Source organism: Rhea americana, unplaced genomic scaffold, assembly GCF_003343005.1.
Source record: "Rhea americana isolate MKP2758 unplaced genomic scaffold, rheAme1 scaffold_84, whole genome shotgun sequence".
Classification (NCBI taxonomy): domain Eukaryota; kingdom Metazoa; phylum Chordata; class Aves; order Rheiformes; family Rheidae; genus Rhea; species Rhea americana.
In genome coordinates, this window is record NW_028187023.1 from 2,723,804 (window position 1) to 2,740,415 (window position 16,612).

General features: G+C 44.0%; 1 protein-coding gene across 1 annotated transcript in view; it reads left to right on the forward strand.

The window, feature by feature from the left end:
• Nucleotides 1-12,926, forward strand: part of GALNT16 (polypeptide N-acetylgalactosaminyltransferase 16) — a 70,764-nt gene extending 57,838 nt beyond the window's left edge. Inside the window, exons 13-15 of the mRNA XM_085323348.1 lie at nucleotides 692-833; nucleotides 2,167-2,283; nucleotides 9,383-12,926. Coding sequence (XP_085179474.1) covers nucleotides 692-833; nucleotides 2,167-2,283; nucleotides 9,383-9,520 — 397 coding nt within the window. The 3' untranslated portion in view covers nucleotides 9,521-12,926. The remainder of the gene's footprint in view (nucleotides 1-691; nucleotides 834-2,166; nucleotides 2,284-9,382) is intronic.
• The last annotated feature ends 3,686 nt before the right edge of the window (nucleotides 12,927-16,612 follow it).

Consider the following 16,612-nt stretch of genomic DNA (forward strand, 5'->3'; position numbering starts at 1 on the left):
AGTTGACCTGAGTGGAGCTAGACTGCCTCAGAGCAGAGGTGCAAGCAGTCTTGCAAGCAGAAAGCCCCAGAKAATGCCAGAAACAGCTTTGTCCAAGGCTTCCTCTTCCCTTGGTCAAGACAAGGCAGTATTGTGGATTTGCCCTCCTGACAGGTAGGCTGGGCCAAACCAGAGCTGTGTTGTTAGCACTTGGTACGTAACAAACCCTGGCAACGCRTCCTAACTCCCAGTCAACAAAGCCTACAGCTGACATGGGTTAAGGCTAAAACATCTTATTGGAGGCTGGGCTTGACAGATCCTTGCTGTGTTGCTACCAAAGTGACAGTGAATGTGTACTAGCACCAGGGAGAAGAGTCTAGAAAAGGGGGAGGCAGGGGCAGGATAGATCAGTGTGGATATTGCTTTCTACTGGCAGAGACCTCTTTTAGAGGTGACATCGCACTGAACCCTTGCCTGYTTAAGGCGCATCTGAGGATCCTGTAATACCTTCTGAAACAAAAGGATATCATCCCTCTGAGCAGGTGGGCTTTTGCCTCCCTCAGATGTTTGTAGTGGATAGCATTTCTTTCATTTTCTGTCAAAACAAAGGCCACTGCATTTCAGTCAGCGGCCAGTTTTGCCCTCATAAATGTGTAAGTGCTTTGGTACATTTTGGGATATGAAATGCCATGCAACTGTTTTTTACTTCAAGGGTTCCTGAAAAGGAGCTGATTCCAGGGATAATTAAACAAGGGGGAAATTGCCTGGAGTCTCAGGCACAGGATACGACAGGGAACATGTTGGCTGACATGGGAAACTGTAAAGGGACGGTGCACAATCCACCTGTCACTCAGGTAGGTGGCCTTCAGTTTGGTTCTTTGCTCTTGCTTCTGCCCTTTTTTACTACCAGTCACTGAGAAGACCCATCTCTGATATTGGTGGGTTTGTACACAGGTGAATGAGGGAAGAATTTGATCCTATTAGTCATTTTAATACCAAGCAGAAAAAGGAAGCTATACCACTCTCAAAGCTCTGTCAGCTCAACAGACCCAACAGTCAGACATAGGTTGGGAAGATCTTCATCACTCAAAGGCAATAGATAATACTTGAATTCTCAAAGGTGCGAGTAGTCTGTGCAGCAAGTGCATGATCAGCGTTTGAGGCACATAACTGTTCCATTTGGACCTTTGCTTGGCTTCATCTCTGATGGGGCTATGACTCTTTCCCATTAAAACCAGTCCAGGGTGTGCCTGGCTTGTACCTCAGCATGCAGGCAGAAGATTCCCACAGGGTCAGATATATTCCTTGGTCTACCAGTTTGGCTGTAGCTGCAGATGGCTTGAGCCAAGACCCCAGCTGCAGTAATTTGTCACAGCTTTCCTAATTGCAGTGGAGCTGTACTGGTTTATACTGGTTGAGGATCTGCACCCAGTCTCCTCTTCTGGTAGCCACAATGCAGCAGGGAGGTAGCTTCAAAAGTTGAGTGTCATAGTAAGCTATTTTATGCCAGAAAATACATATTCACATCTGTTAATTGTTGGAAAAAGGTTTGCAGCCAGCATTCAACATGCTGTTTAATCTGACTCATTGTTCCATGTCATTACAATTTGAAATCTCTGAAAYTTATTGCACTTTGTGTTTCTTTCTTGGAGAAAGTATAATAATATTTGTTTGGGTTGGGTGTCCATCTAATGTGAAGAGGAGAAAATGAAATGGCTTGTGCTTTGTGTATGTTAATGATATTTGTTAGCTCATGGAGATGGTTGCATGTGTTTTGCTTCCCCTGGGGATCTGTAGGMCCCCATTACCTGTTGCAGAACATGTCTGTTGTGTAAAGTATACAGAAGCAATTGCACAACATGTAAATCATGGGTCAGTGTCCTCCCTATTATGTAGGCCTAATCCTGTAAAACTGCAGAGCAAGGAGCTGTGTGGGATCCCAGGGTAATTAKGTAGCTCAAATGGTCAGGAGGCTCTGCTGCGTGTTTTGAAATAGTCATAATGCACCAAGCCTGAGCATAAACCTCGGATTAGGTAAAGTCTGCTGCCACAGCCTTCCCAGGGAGCCTTTGATAAGAGTCGAACAAGGGATCTAGAGTTTGGAGATATCTGATAGAAAAAGCTTTTACCTTCTCCATTTATCACCATTATCATCATAACGGAACATTTCTTTTTCTTATGTCAAAGGAGTGGATATTCAGTGACCCGCTAATTAGACAGCAAGACAAGTGTCTTTCCATTACCTCCTTCTCCACTGGCTCTCAAATCACACTGGAAGCCTGCAATCAGAAGGACGGCAGACAGGTAACTTGTGTGCCTTTCTTAATCCCTTCATTACCATGTGCTGGCATTCCTGTGTTAGTGCAGCCTGCAGGGAAAAAACCCAGCACTATCAAGGTGTATACAAGTTCCTTCCATCTTCTGCATCTCCCTCTCTAAGGTGTTTCATAAGCTTGGGTTAATGAGATTGCCCACACAGCTGTGCGGGTACCTGCTCTGCCTATGCCTTCGTCAGAGTGGTTAGCTGCAGCCCTCTGCTACCCCAGCCTGGTTTCTTGGGTATGTTTATGCTCAACCAAGACTGTGCATGAAGGGAGCAGGGCATGTGACTAGGTAAATAAGCAGCAAATGCGTTGAAATACCCYAGGGAAGTGCTGTATGTGCCATCATTTGTTTATTTATTTAGAAGTAGTAGAGCTGTGTTCTTTGTACTATCTTTGGGCATGTGAACAGATCTTTAAAACTGAGTGCATGCAATTCATTTGAGAAATATCGACTGTCATAAAGCATCATATGTTCCACCCAATTCTCTCTGAGTAAAAATACACAGCAGCAGTACTGGCGCTGCAATATTCCCAACCAAATGCAGCTCTGTGACTCTCATCCCGCTTTTAAGACATGCATCCCTGACCTGTGAGGACACCCAGGTCATTTTGTCTTACAGTAGGAGGTAACAGTTGGCCTCTCAGATAGCCAGGGTTCCCTTACAGGTACGTGATATGCCTTTTTATCAGAACTGACCAAAACATAATGTGACAGGCCAGTAWTGACAGACAGCAAATGGATTGGGCTTGTTTCATCCTTGCCTCTTGTTCTTCCCTCTACACCAAGAGAGAACAAACTTTGTTTTATCTAGAGCTATGTTGTCATGTTTTCCAATGCATCTATTGTTTTGATTGCCCATAGGCAGGAGACTGCTCAGCTTGCTACCAGTCCTCAACAGTGTCCACTTTTGCCAGTGCTTTTTAATGCCATATGTATCTCTGAATTTTGTTCTTCCTGAAAGAAAGCACTTTAAAAAAGCACTGAAATCCAGTCTTGTCCGTTTATGGAAAGCCTATGTAGATCTTTCTCTGGAGGGCTAGTTAATGCAGAAGTATCTTGAAAAGCTATCACCGTGAATATACTGGAAAAACTCTTAGTTCAGATTAGCCTTGCAAGGATATCTCACATGGGCTGTGCTTGCCTGTTACTTTTCCTTGTTGGTAATCACTTACCCTGTTGCTGTCCAGTTAGGTCACTTAGCTTCCCCCTAGATGGTTTGCACTATTTTCCTTCATGGCAGCAAAGAGAACTCTGGTAGCTGCCAAAATTAGCTGTCTTTCCCCTCCTTCCCTGTCATAGAAGGATAAAGGTCTCCTGAATGAGGGCGGTATGCAGGGTCTATTAGCTAGAAGACATTAATCCTTGTGTTTTGGGGAGGTGAGGTAGAAGTGCATTTGAGTTTTTAATCTAGCTTGAGTTGAATTGCTCTGAAATTTTGAGAATTTCTGTGGGGATCCCAAACTCCTATTCCAGATTTCTACATACGAAGCAACTTCCACTTGCAATACCCAAATTTGTCGTCTTTCTGGTGAATGTTTTTCAGACCTTTTCCTTCTGTAAACAGATCAGTATTTGTTGTTAATGCAGACATTGTTTTTTAACTAGCTAGAAATCAGTTATCTTTACAAACTGCCCCATTCTCTCTCATCTTTTCCTCTTCTGGAAGAGCCACCTGCATCTAAGGCAGTATCTTCTATTCACTTTAGGAACTGACACTTTCTCTGCCAGCTTCTAGCTAAAGTGGGAGCTGAAGCTAGCAGCTTTTATGGGTGTCATCTGGGAGCGTATGTCTGGGCTAACAAGGCAAATTTCTGGAAAAGAAAAGACAAGAAAGAGTCTAGTTCTTCCTGGGTTGTCAGCTTGCAGAACTTCTTGCCTGGGATGTCACCTTAGCCCACCTCYCAGTCTTTAAAAAGCTGAGTTTCCAGGTGTTAGCCATTGCTGTGAAAGCTTYGAAAAAGCTAAATGAAGGAGTAAAGCATGAGATAACAAATTTCCTGTATTGCTTTACAGCATGCCCGTCTCCTCATGGTACTCACAGCCCAGAGCTGGTCTGTCAGAAAAAGAGAGCAGTGTTTTGAAACTGCACATGGAAGTAGCCACTCCTTGGTTCAAGTGAGCTTCTCAGAAAGCTATGAAAATTTTACTGAGGAGGAAATTCAGAGAGGCTGAAAGGGAGTGAAAGAAGGAGATCTGAGCTACCTCAGAGAGGTGGATGTGGTGAGGGAAAGGTCTGAGTGGGCAGTATAAGCAGAAGGGGTGAGTCTGGACAATGTGCACTACATGTATAATGTCCAAGGAAAAGATGATAAGATGAAATCCCTGCTTTGAGCATCTTCTCTGCTGCCGCTGACATCAGGTCTGTGGTGAATGGGGTGGAAGATATTTGGAGTTTCCTAGATTTGATTTTCATGTCTATGGCTGAGTAATGCAAAGGCAAGATTTCTGGCAGAAAATGGGGCAAGTGATAGCTTCATTTTATAGTCCCRTTGCAGTAGACTTGTAACATCCTTACAATGGCCCCATACAGYGCTTGAACTTGCTTTCTGCCTTCAAACGTACTGAACTGGTGCCCATGATACATAGCTGTTGTGCATTAAGCCTCTCCACWGAGCGGGGGATTTTTACTGTCGATTCTGAGCGCTAACAGCAACTTTGTGTCTTTCTGACATGATTTAATATTCTAGAGGAGGCTTTATAGCATTATGAACTGTATCTAGAATATTACCTCAAAATAAGTCTAGATCCCTACAAACAGGAGGATACTAGAGAATGGTCCCAATCCAGATGAGTTTTGGCTCCATTAGGCTATTCTCTCTCAAGCTGAAAAGAACCAGGAACAAAGCGTGTTTGGCACCATGATCTTGTTCATCAGCAACAGCCGGAACCACTAGCAGAAAAAATAGCCAAGAGCTATTCTGCATAATTAGAACTAGACTTGAAACCAGATGGATGTTATCCATAAAGTTATTTGAATAATAGCATTTTTACTTGAATGCATAATAAATTATTGCCTTTAGTTCTGGTTTTGACTCTGACTGACGATGGGAGTGGCACTTTAATTTGTGTTATAGTGAGGACAAATAGAAGGCAAAGTGAGAGTCAGACACTAAAATAAAGCATAAAAATGAGAAACATTGGCACAGCATTTCCCAACAGAACAGGAGCATGCTGAGAAATCCTATTAAACAACCATATTTCATTAAAATCTGTTGAAGGAATGTAACTTTAGTCTGAAAAGGAGGACAGCAGGTTTTCTCTTGAAACAAACAATATTTGAAATCTTATATGCCTTTGAACATACGGTTGGAAAATTTTCCTCACCTTGCTTCTCAGTGTCTCATATTACCTGAAAAGTAGACAACTTCAACTTTATACAGACTATCAGAAAAGAGACAGAGTGAAAACAYGTATGTTCTGGAAGCACCTAACTTAACATCTTCATAGTAGTAAGGTGGTAAAATGGTCCTTGCATTATGCCACTGCTTGAAAGAAATTTTCGTGAGACGAGAGTGTTYCTCAGCTCTGATTCCTAGTTTTACAAATGCGGAGCTCAAAGAGAGACAGCAGTTGCTGGATGTTGGTGTGAGCTTTTCCATTATACACTCTCTGCTCATGTATTTAAAATTTTCTGGGCATCATCTTCAACACCAGCTTCAGGTTGCCCATGGCTGTGCAAATACATTCAATTACAATCTGCAACACCCTAGGCTATTCCAGTTATCAGTTCTCCATTCAACTCTGTCCAAGGTGTCTCAATCCTGATCAACAACATCTGTTCTTYCTGGCTGTGTTTCCTGAGTTTGGCTGGCTCCGCTACATTTCCAAGCTTACAAGGATCTTATCAGGAACTTGAAAGAAACTCTGGACTGATTGAATTGCTGAGATTAAAAACAAAGTTTTGATTACCCCGAGGAGTTACTCATGTAAACACTTTCAGCTCTTGTATATATTGGAATATTTCACTGGTACAGGATGATTGACTATTTCTGACTTTTCTTTCAGCAATTGCACTTGGAATGCTTATATCTAACCATCTCAAGGTACTTTACAAAGATAGGTAACAAAGATGGAGAGAGAGCTTTACAGAAATATGGGGAAATTTTTGGTTGATATTTGSGGGGAGAGAGAGACAATATTTCGATGAAATTACTGATTTTTTTTCTATTCCCATGCTAAACCTGATGGGACCAGTAAACTGCATTATCTCCATCTGCACAAGAAAGGGAGACTGAGGCAGATTTTCAAGCCAAAACTTTCTGAACTTTGACAATGCTTAGATCTTCCAAAAGCTTCCCTTTCAGATGCTGACCAGTCATAATAATCTGGGCATAGGACATGAGCAGACTCCCTGTAGCCTTCCTCTGTGTGTGCAGGTGGTGCCTGCTATGGCATTTTTTGGCCAGGAAAATGGTGAGGTGAGGATCATCACTGCCCTTTAAAAATTAGCTGTTCAAGCTCCCTGTGCAGTCTGTGGACAAAGCTAGGCCCCTCCRGAGGGTGATGCTACTTCAGCACATCACTATGTGATTACTGTAGACTAAGGTGACCAACTCAGAGATGGTTGAAGCTAGGAGAAAAACACTGTATCTCCAGTTTCCACCTACTCATGCTGCCCATCCTCTTTAGGAGTCTGAGATATAGTGTGTCYCTGCATGATTAGGTATTAGGCTGTCCTTGGCAATTCTGTGGWCTGACAGTCAAGAAGGAGGGTCTTGCAAAAGGTTCAGGTGAAGCTGAGTGAACTTCTTCTGGCATCCTGCAGAGAACAGCAAACTACAGTTCCTGGTCAGAAACTCCCTGTGTAGCACCTTCCTGCAGCCCAGATGAGGCTTATATCCAATTCTTCATCATGTTCTCAGCATTCCTCCTTCCTCTTCCTCATCATTATCCACACCCTACTTTCTGTTGAACAGAAAAACCCTGAGGTGCTTCTGAAACCGCAGGCTTTCCAGTTGTGTGATTGACTGAGGAGTTCATTGGTTTGGTGTAGTCTGTTAGCTGCAGAAAATGTGRTGTTGTGAGTGTTTGCTGGTGTCCTGCTCTTTATGTTGCCATAGACTTTTCCTACAGGCAGTGTAGTGGGTGCCTACTCGGCATGGAGAGATCACACATCAGTGGATCTCTAATCTAGAGGAATATGACAGAGAATCTCCCAGTGGTGCCAGGTTTCTCCTGAATAACTCAGAGAAATAAGCAAGTGTCTCTTAGTAATTGCCCTTGTCCTCCATCTCTAGTATTACAACAGCATTCTTCTTCACAGCAGGGTCTTCTGATGAGCTATGGGACATGTAAGAGGGAGGGCTGGCAGGTGCTCCCTAGCACACACGCAAGGGAAGGCAAAGGAGGAGGCTGCGAACTGGCAACTATGGCGGCAGGGGCAATGGTGGAGGGCAAGGAAGAGTTTCCTCTTGGCATGGTAGGTGTGCTGTGAAGCAGGGAGTTACAAAAGGGCAAGAGTCTCTTCACTGAGGTGTTCATGATCCTGGGAAACACTGATGGGGAGGCYGTTGTGCAGAGGTCGTACTACACCAGATAAGCACAGAGTATTACTGCCTGGGAATTTCCTGGTATYGTCCTTCCCAACATCACTATGTTCCTCTGCCCCCTTGCCTATTAAAATCATTTGCAAAAAATGGCCCTCCTTTAGAAGCAACCCTTCAGCCAGGGCTAGCAGCCATGGCAAGGTGAATGTCCTCCTGGTATTTTGTCTTGAAAGACTATGTGATGCAGAAGGGACAGATTGTTCTGGGCTTTGCAATGAGCCTACCATCCAGGAAGTATAACTAGCTCCCAGATTTGGAAGACAGCCGTCAGCAATATGTGAGCATAACAGGGTGCTTGAAACACAGCATACAGGAACATGAGCTATTTGCTGGATTACTTACTCAAGAATTATAGTGTCAATACATTTTGACGTTAAGTCTGGATAGTGTAGAAATTTTTCACTTTGCATACCATTTCTACAGTAGCTTTGAGGTCCATCAGTGCTGTCAGGCTGTCTCCTTTTCCTCATCAGTCCCGTGGCCTGGGTGAAATATCCTCATAATATCCTCATAATATCCAGGCTGTTGACCAAATGGGTACTTAGACACAAATTCTAACTGATTCATCTGTGTGACAGAAATGAGCGATGGGAAAATCCCAGGATCCTTGTGTGTGCAATCCAATAACTTGAGTTATTGGATTGCTCAGCTGTGCCTGACTGGAGRGAAACAGCGCAGCCTCACCAGGGAGATCCTAAGTCCACAGACTTATTTCTACTTTTATCTCTATGCTAACAGTCAGAATGGGCCCTGTTCTTCCCATCAGGGGTGGAAGGTACAGCCCTTTTCTAGAAGAATTTACAGTTCAAGATTAGGACATATGTTTTGCTTCCTAGAAAGCTGCACAACCAAAGTGGACCTTCAGGGAAGAGTTGCATGTGGAGCCCTGTGAATATGTGCTGAGGGAGCTGCCCCAGAGGACAGCACTGTAGAAAGCAGAGAGATGTTTACTGAGAAGCTGTCAAAAGGGCACTTATAAATTGAAATGTCAGCAGAGCAGATAAGATCATCAAGAAGAGCCAGTTGTGAAGGGTGCAGAGATATAAAGAGCTTTCAGTATAGTGCTGATAAAAATCTTGAATTTGATGAGAAGAGAGATGAGGGGGTAGGGAAGAGAGAGAGAGATGTGATYTAGTCAAGCAGCAAGGAATGTGATTTTTTTTTTTTAACTACAGTGCTTTCTGTGGATTGGAGAGAAACTGTGGAAGAGTTTCAGGTTTTGAGAGGTATCTGGGTGCCTAGAGATGCAGGGCAAAGAATGGCAGGGAGGTCATGAACATAAAATGCTTTTGAAAATTCCACTGCTGATTTTGTGTTCTAAATGTCCAGCCCTACAGTCCAGCTAAGCTCAAACCCCAGTTATCACTAATAYAGGAAGCCAGTACTTTGGAGATGCTGCTCATACTCTTATTTTCAATTTCCCTAGTGGCTGTGGTTTCCTTGCGATTTATTGTCAACCTTTCTCCAGCTTGGAGTCACTGTTCCCTGGTGAAATGGAAGTAACAGCCTGTTTCTTATCTCCCTTCTTACAGAAGTGGAAGATGAAAGGTGGTTTCATTCAACACTTTGTCAGTGGTCTCTGCCTGGAAAACCAAGCTGGAAGAGTGGTGACCAACCCTTGCCAAGCAGATGTAGCTGGCCARCAGTGGGAGTTGCTACAAGCCACATGATGGTATCACAGAGACATCCTTGTTTCTTTGTGCATGAGACTTTGGGAATGGAAGGTGATTAGGAAGGGAGGATTAGTATGTCTAACCCTAAATGTTTTCATCATGCCCATCAGCAAGCCACCATTTCAGCTGAGCACTTCGTGTTTTTGAGCTTTTCAAAGAAGAAGCTGGGGGTAAGAGAGGGTGAGGAGTGTTGTTGAAATCAGCCCACCTGATTTCAGTTCTCTGTAACTGATGTTTGTGCACAACAGCATACAGAGTGAGGAAAGGACCCAATACAACACTGAGAGTGACGTGAACTGCCTTGTAGCTCTCCTTATCCWTTCCTTTCTCTACATACTGAGCCCATGACCTTCAGTCCAACAACTTAGATGATAATTGTGCAAGTATTTGGTAGCTCTTTAGCTTCTCTAGTTTTTGCTCCACCATCATGCATCATTTATGCGTGTATGTGCTGGTGTGTTGCAGTAAGGACTGACCAGTAGAAGAGTCATCACGGTTAGTGAAGGGGCTRGGAGGGGATTAGCAGACCCTTGAGGCAGGACTGTAATTTCTTTGTGGTAGGCCTGTTCGTTCCTCTCCCTGCAGAAGCTGCTCTGCAACCTAATGGGCCAAGACTGGGAAATGGGGCCCAAATCTGACAAAACGACTGGGAAAGGGATGATCTGTTCTAGCAGCACAGCCAGAGTTTGTTTGGGGTGGGGGGGCTACTCCCTACTGAGTTGCTATTCCCTGTTTTCWATGGGTAGGAGGCCAGTGCTACCTCGGTGAGCCCCGCTGGACCCTGCCTGAGGCACTGGCCTGAGGAAGGAGCACGTATAACTTCCCCCTTGCTCGGAGGAAGACAGGGAGGAAAACAGGGGCAACCCCTGTGTCATCACAGGGTTCTCGCTGCTGGCCAGGCTGAAGCACAGCCCTGTCACTGCTCCATGTCTGAGTGTGTGTGAACCTGGCCAGCGTGACAAGCCACCTGATCCTTCTGCTTAGTTGCTTTCCCCAACCTGAGAAAGGAGGCTAAAAGGCCTGGGGCTGCTCCACTTGTGAAGCTTCACTCTTCTCCCTGGGGTCAGCTTGAGAAAGTTAGTTGGTGAAGTTGAAACTGCTGTTTGCCTCTCCTGGAGATGAATATTTGTACACTGCACGAATACTGCCAAGGTGTGATGTCTCCTTTGTSTTCTGGGGATGTCGAGGGTGACTGATATGTCTAGCTAACATGCCATTTCTGCTTCCAGTGACCAGCTAGCTGTAGCTGAGTTTGGGTTTTTAGACATGTCAGRGGAAGTTTACCTATTCAAAGAAAGAAAAATTCCCCACAATGTTAGCTTCTCCTACTAGATCTGTTGAACTTTCCTATTGGAGCTAGGTTTGTGAACCAACACCTCTCCTCAAGAGCTTGGCAGAGGACCATGCGGTTTGGCTACCTTCAGCAGACTATTACTTGCSTGGGTCCCTTCTACTCTGGTGTAAGAGAGACAGAGGATGCTCATTTGGATTCTGAACAACTGGCTGCTTTTGATCATGTTTGTATCACTGCTTAATTCTTCCTCCCAACTTGTTATTAGCCCAAACAGCTGACAAAAGAACAGATACTGTTCTTCGTATGCACATTTGTATGTGCTCAGGAGTGGTTGTGTGAGAACTGGAGGATTTGTTGTTGGCTCTTTCTTATTTTTTAAAAATTGGTCTTTTATCCAGTTAGGTGGCAGGAGCTCATTTCCTGTTTCCCCCTTCACTYTGACAGCGGCTCACCATCTTAACGCTCTGATTAACCAAATGAACAACCAGTGAAAACTCAGGAGGCAATTCCCTTCATCCCCATGCTTACAGCTGCATGGAGCAGCTATACTTGTGTGTGGGAGGAAGGGCACTGACCCTGCAGAGACTTCTCCTCTTTCCCTGCAGAGATGCTTAGAGAAGCTTCAACAGCTGACATCGCAGCTTAGAGAAATGAGAAAGACARGAGAAAGAAAATAGCCTAGGAAAGGGAAGAGCGTAGGGCAGACAGCCCCCCTCAGGGAGAGAGAGATGCCATCTTATCAGTAATAGCTTTTTTTAGACAAGAAGATGCAGGAGATGCTCATTAAGTCAAATTCTTACATACCTGGCTAGAAAAAATTTGAAGCAAATACAGACAAAAGACCAGTGAGTAGGTTCTGTATATAATCTCTGCAGACAATAAAATGCTTRAGGATTACATATTTTCATCAAAATGCATCCAGGGGGACTACCTAAGCTTCCCCCGTTTCACTTCCCAGCAGGCCAAGGGTTGCAGCTAACAGCCTGTTCCCTCCTTCGCCAGGTACTGCTTCCTTCCTTCTTGCTCCCACTGTGTATGTCCAGCTTTCTTGCTGTTCCTCCTCCATAATCATAATGGGACCAGGACCCAGCTCCTCTACAAACATATTCTTGACTGCTGTAGATAACAGGAACCCTGCTTATATACAGTCTCCAAGCTCTGAGTCAGCCCTGGGTCAAAGGGCTGGCTACTGCCCTTGGCTTTGTGCTTGGCTCCTATGTGGGAGGTTACTGACTGCTCCCAGAGCAGAGGCACCTAGACTAACATTTGTGTTTTTGTGCCTCTGTCAGCACTGTTCACCACCTGGCATCTGTCTGGAGCTGTGAGCTAGGGCAGCTGAAGATTGGACACCCTCCTTGTTCAGGTGCCATAGTCTGGGGAGAGAAGGGAAAAGGAGGGCAGATGCTAGAAGTCAGTAAYTTAAACTGCCCCTTCCAGTTAAGAGCTAGCGGAGCCATAAATCTACCCAGCTCTGAACATGTTATCCTGATGGACTTCCCCCCWGCTGTACTCTACTCCTCACCAGACCTTCCTGCAGGTCCAGTGCAGACCTTTCCACACACCTTCATATAGAGGCCATTGGTTTCCTCTGGGTTTTAGTGACTGCTGAAAACAAGAGGCATTACAAAAGGCTACTTTCAAGTATGGGCAAACTAAACTGTTTTGTAAAGGGCTCCAGAAAGAAAACTCTTTCAAGTTTTCCTTGAAATAAAACTACCTGAGCCTTCAAATTTGGCCCAAAGCTTTTTTTTCTTTAACATTCAGAACGAACAGCTGCTCATTCTTGTTTTCCTTACTTTAAATGGACTCCTAGACTGYGAAGACAGAGCATTCACATTGGTAATGTCCGTTAAGAAAGCTGTTACTATAGCAGAACATCCACTATAATTTCATGTGCTATGTGGGGACTGATGGGGAGGTTATTGAAGAGGAACCAAAATTACTGTTGTACAGAAATCAATCTCAAAGGGTTTATTTTCCCCACTCTGTTGTAAATTGCACTTTGCCAGATGTAATTTATGTGGAACCCAGATTTGTTTTCCCTTTTCTTGAAGAAAGCATGTGCCAGACTCTGTTTAATGCCTGGAATAAAATCTAATTTGAAACAAGTGTTTCAGCCTGTTCTTTTTCCTTTTTACTTCCAGTTGGAAAAGAGCCTCCATCCTTGCTCCCCTGGTCCCTTGCTCTGTCTCCAGCTCAGTTTGTATCCCCAGACATATCTTTGCACTTCAAGAAGGACACTGCAGGAGTTGTCACAGAGATTTATAGCATGCAGTGGCCTATCAGTTGCAAATGCCTGAAGAAGCTCTCCTCAGCAGACTGGGAAGGAAGGTATCCTTTCTGGCAGAAGTTGAGAAGAGCAGTTAATAATCTGTTTTTTTGTATGCTGAAAGATATAGCTGGGGGGGCAGGAGGGAGAAGGAAATATATTTTTTTTATATAATCTTCTCCTTGATCTTTTCTTCCAGCTCTCAGTCTGTGCATTCCTCACTAAACCTCCCAGAGGCCTCCCTTCTGCCTCTAGCTTGAGGGCAGGGAAACATCACCAGCAGTGAATACCTGCTAGCAAGCATGCTGCTGAGCTTCATCTACTGTGACCATGTATAAAGCCCAACCAGCTATGACACTTTGGAGGATCTGAGTTTAAAATTAGGACTTAAATGCCTGCTWTGTCACCCACAGAGGCTTTTTTAAACTAGGGGCTGCTAGGTCTGCCTCTGCAGAAAGCAGCTGTGTTGGAGTGTTTCTCTAGCGGAGGATGGTTCAGTAGAAGTCAGCTGATACATGGGAGATCAGCATTTCCCTGTCCTGCCTTGTAGCATGCCAGGTGTTTGAGTGCTATGGGGACTTGATAAAAAGGAAGAGAGCTGGGTTTTTCTCTCTTTGTCCTGCTTCTGTAGCAGGATATCAGTGAAGCTTTTTCCTTGAAGTCTTGCTGTGTATGTCCTAAGTGACAACCTCTGTAGTACCCTAGAAACCAGGAGATCCTCAGTCTTTAATAATGGCTGGAAGAGTTTAACTGGGCCAGTCTAGGAAAATGAAATATTGGTCCTCTGAAGGGCCGAATAGGTGAGGAAGGAGAAGAATGAGAGAGGAGACCATCCTCTCTGAGGAGGGGAGGGTCACGCATGCAGTGATCTAACATATAAATGGGGTGGAGAACGGTTTGGGATAGAAACAGTTGCATCATGGGGAAGGTCAAACAAGGTGTAGGGSGAAATCATAGAGGATTTTTTTTTCACATAGTTAAAAATATGGAAGGACCACACCTATAGTGATCACACAGGCCAAATTCAGTAAATGCTTTGTTTTTAAAAGCGAATCAAGCCTCTCTAAAATGTCCAGTTTAGCACTCAGGAAACAAAAGATTTTCTTTGAAACAGAGATGTTCTCCAGTTTGAGTTCATTAGGGAGGTTAGATGCTACATCTTCTTTTTCCCATGGCCTATTAAAAGGGACTTGCTTGATACAGAGACAGAGGCCTTGCACAAGTATTTCTTCATTCTCAAAAATCCTCTGTTGCTGGGCTGCAGGGTGTTCTRAGGTTGGTAACTCTCCGTTCCTCTTGTTAAACCTCTTATGGTTTTATGCCAACAACAGCAGAGAGCTGGGCTGCCTGCTCCTCTGCCTSTCTATTGATTTTTTCCCAAGTTCATCAACAAACCTATAGTCTCCCATATAGTCCAGTCTTAGTCAGTTTTGGCTGAAATTGCACCATGGCTAACAGTTGAAAATGCCCATCTGTTTGAACTCAAAAGACTTCCCAGGCTATTTTGGCCTTGTCAGAGAAGAGTTTCTTGTTTCAGTTGTGCTGAATACTCTCCCATCTATCTCCTCATAGGGATTTTCCATGACGGGTTCATGCCCATGTTCCAGTATATAATGCAGAATTGCAGGCTTGTCATTTACACATTACTTCACAGAGATTGTCCCAACCCTGAAGAATATTTTCTGTGTAGATTGGCAGAAAATTATTATTAGAAGAAAAACTATATGCAATAATTAGGATTGGAAGGAATTAGACATTGAATCTCTTTATATATCAAAACATGCTTGATGATTATCTCCAATCTCCATTTTGCTCCCATTTGCATTTGCTTTATGTAACTTTAGCAGAATAGCTTACTTGCAGCTCGGTAGGACTCCGGCACACCTTTTCACATTGAGCAGAACTGGCTTTTGCAAGCACCACAGCAGCTCAGAGTATGAAGTGATTCTTATAACACAGCAGCTTATCAGTTATATTGGAGGAATATTAAGGCATCAGTCAAAGGAAATTTCCCTGATCTGACCTTCGCCAGCAGCATCCCTTGTTGTGAATGTCTTAGAGGCAATATGCCTCTCCTGCTGACTCTAAATTAATTAGGAGATTAGTTAAAACATGCTATGTGAGTAGGCTGCAAAACTGCTGCAAAGTTCAGGCCACCTCTCAGAACAGCATATTAGCTGTTATGTCGCACATACAGCTGGATAAAATTAGTTTAGAGAGTTAGGAGTCTTTTTCCTTGAAATTGGACTATACAAAGAACAACGCAAAGGCATATTGATGTTTGAGCACTACAGTTACCTCCGGGGATGCCACCCACCATCCAACCATCTAAGTAAGAACCCATCACCCTCACAGGAAGACTTCCCTGCAGGTTAGTGACTATACAGGCATATTAATATGCATGTGTTACCAAGAATTGTTTACAACAAGGGAAGTGCAAGTGCTGCATGAGAAAGAACTCAGAATACCACAGAACTCCCCCTGGTTACAGTGTGAGAGTGAGGTGCTCGCTAGCTCGCAGGAGCTGCTAAGCAACTGGAACAAAACCCTGGTCCTGCAGGCTCCTGCAATGCTGGTCCCTCAAAGCCAAATGCTATGCAGCTTAGGAGGAAAAGTAGAGAACCACAACTACAAGCCCAGCTATCCAACCCCAGCATCTCCTTGTTCTGTGACACCTGCAGCCCCAGCAGCCAATATTACATTCTAGCTTCAACAGCTGAAACTCCAGTCAAGAGCTAAAATGCCAATTCCATTCCCCCTTGTATTCCTTAATAGCAGTCCAGGCTGTGACCCTTTCTCAACCTCTTTACCAGCACCAGCTAGCATATAGACTATCTGCAGAAAGGTCAAGAAGGATCCACRTGCAAAACTGAATGGAAGCTGGTAGAACTTTCTCCACTTTCTCATTATTTGCCCAGTYCTTCTTCACAGTATACTATTGCAAAGTTTTGCTACCTTTATTATAAATAATTAGAATAACATATTAGCATTCATTGCAGAAGCTGCTTTCTCCTAAGACAGCCTTGTWTCTGATTTCTGAGTAAAAGACTGGAAGTTCAGGAAGGCAGATCAGTCATAATGAGGCTTGTGAACTTGAATGCTTTGCATTTTGGTAAAAAAGAGTAACATTACCAGACTTCTAACTTATATCTGATGTCTAGGGCAGAGGGAGTCTTTGTTTTCGTCAGTAGAAGACATACATGGAATTATTAGGGCCAGAAAGAGCTTCTGGTAAATTCTAGCTCTGTAGCTTTGTAGCACCATTGCATGAAACCTACTCCTGCCAGAGATAGTACCACTGCTTGTTACAAGCTCACCCTTAATTGAATGGTATTAAGTCTATGTCTGGGAGAGTCAAGCTCTTGACATAGCTGTAGATGCTGTTTTAACAAGCCACATGGAGTCATAATCCCATGGGAAGGGTCCTATCAGATGTGCTGTACTTTCATCAGAAAGAGTGAGCTACTGGTAACTGTAAAAATGATGGGCTGCATCAAAACTACCTCACCTGACACGTCTGAGGGTT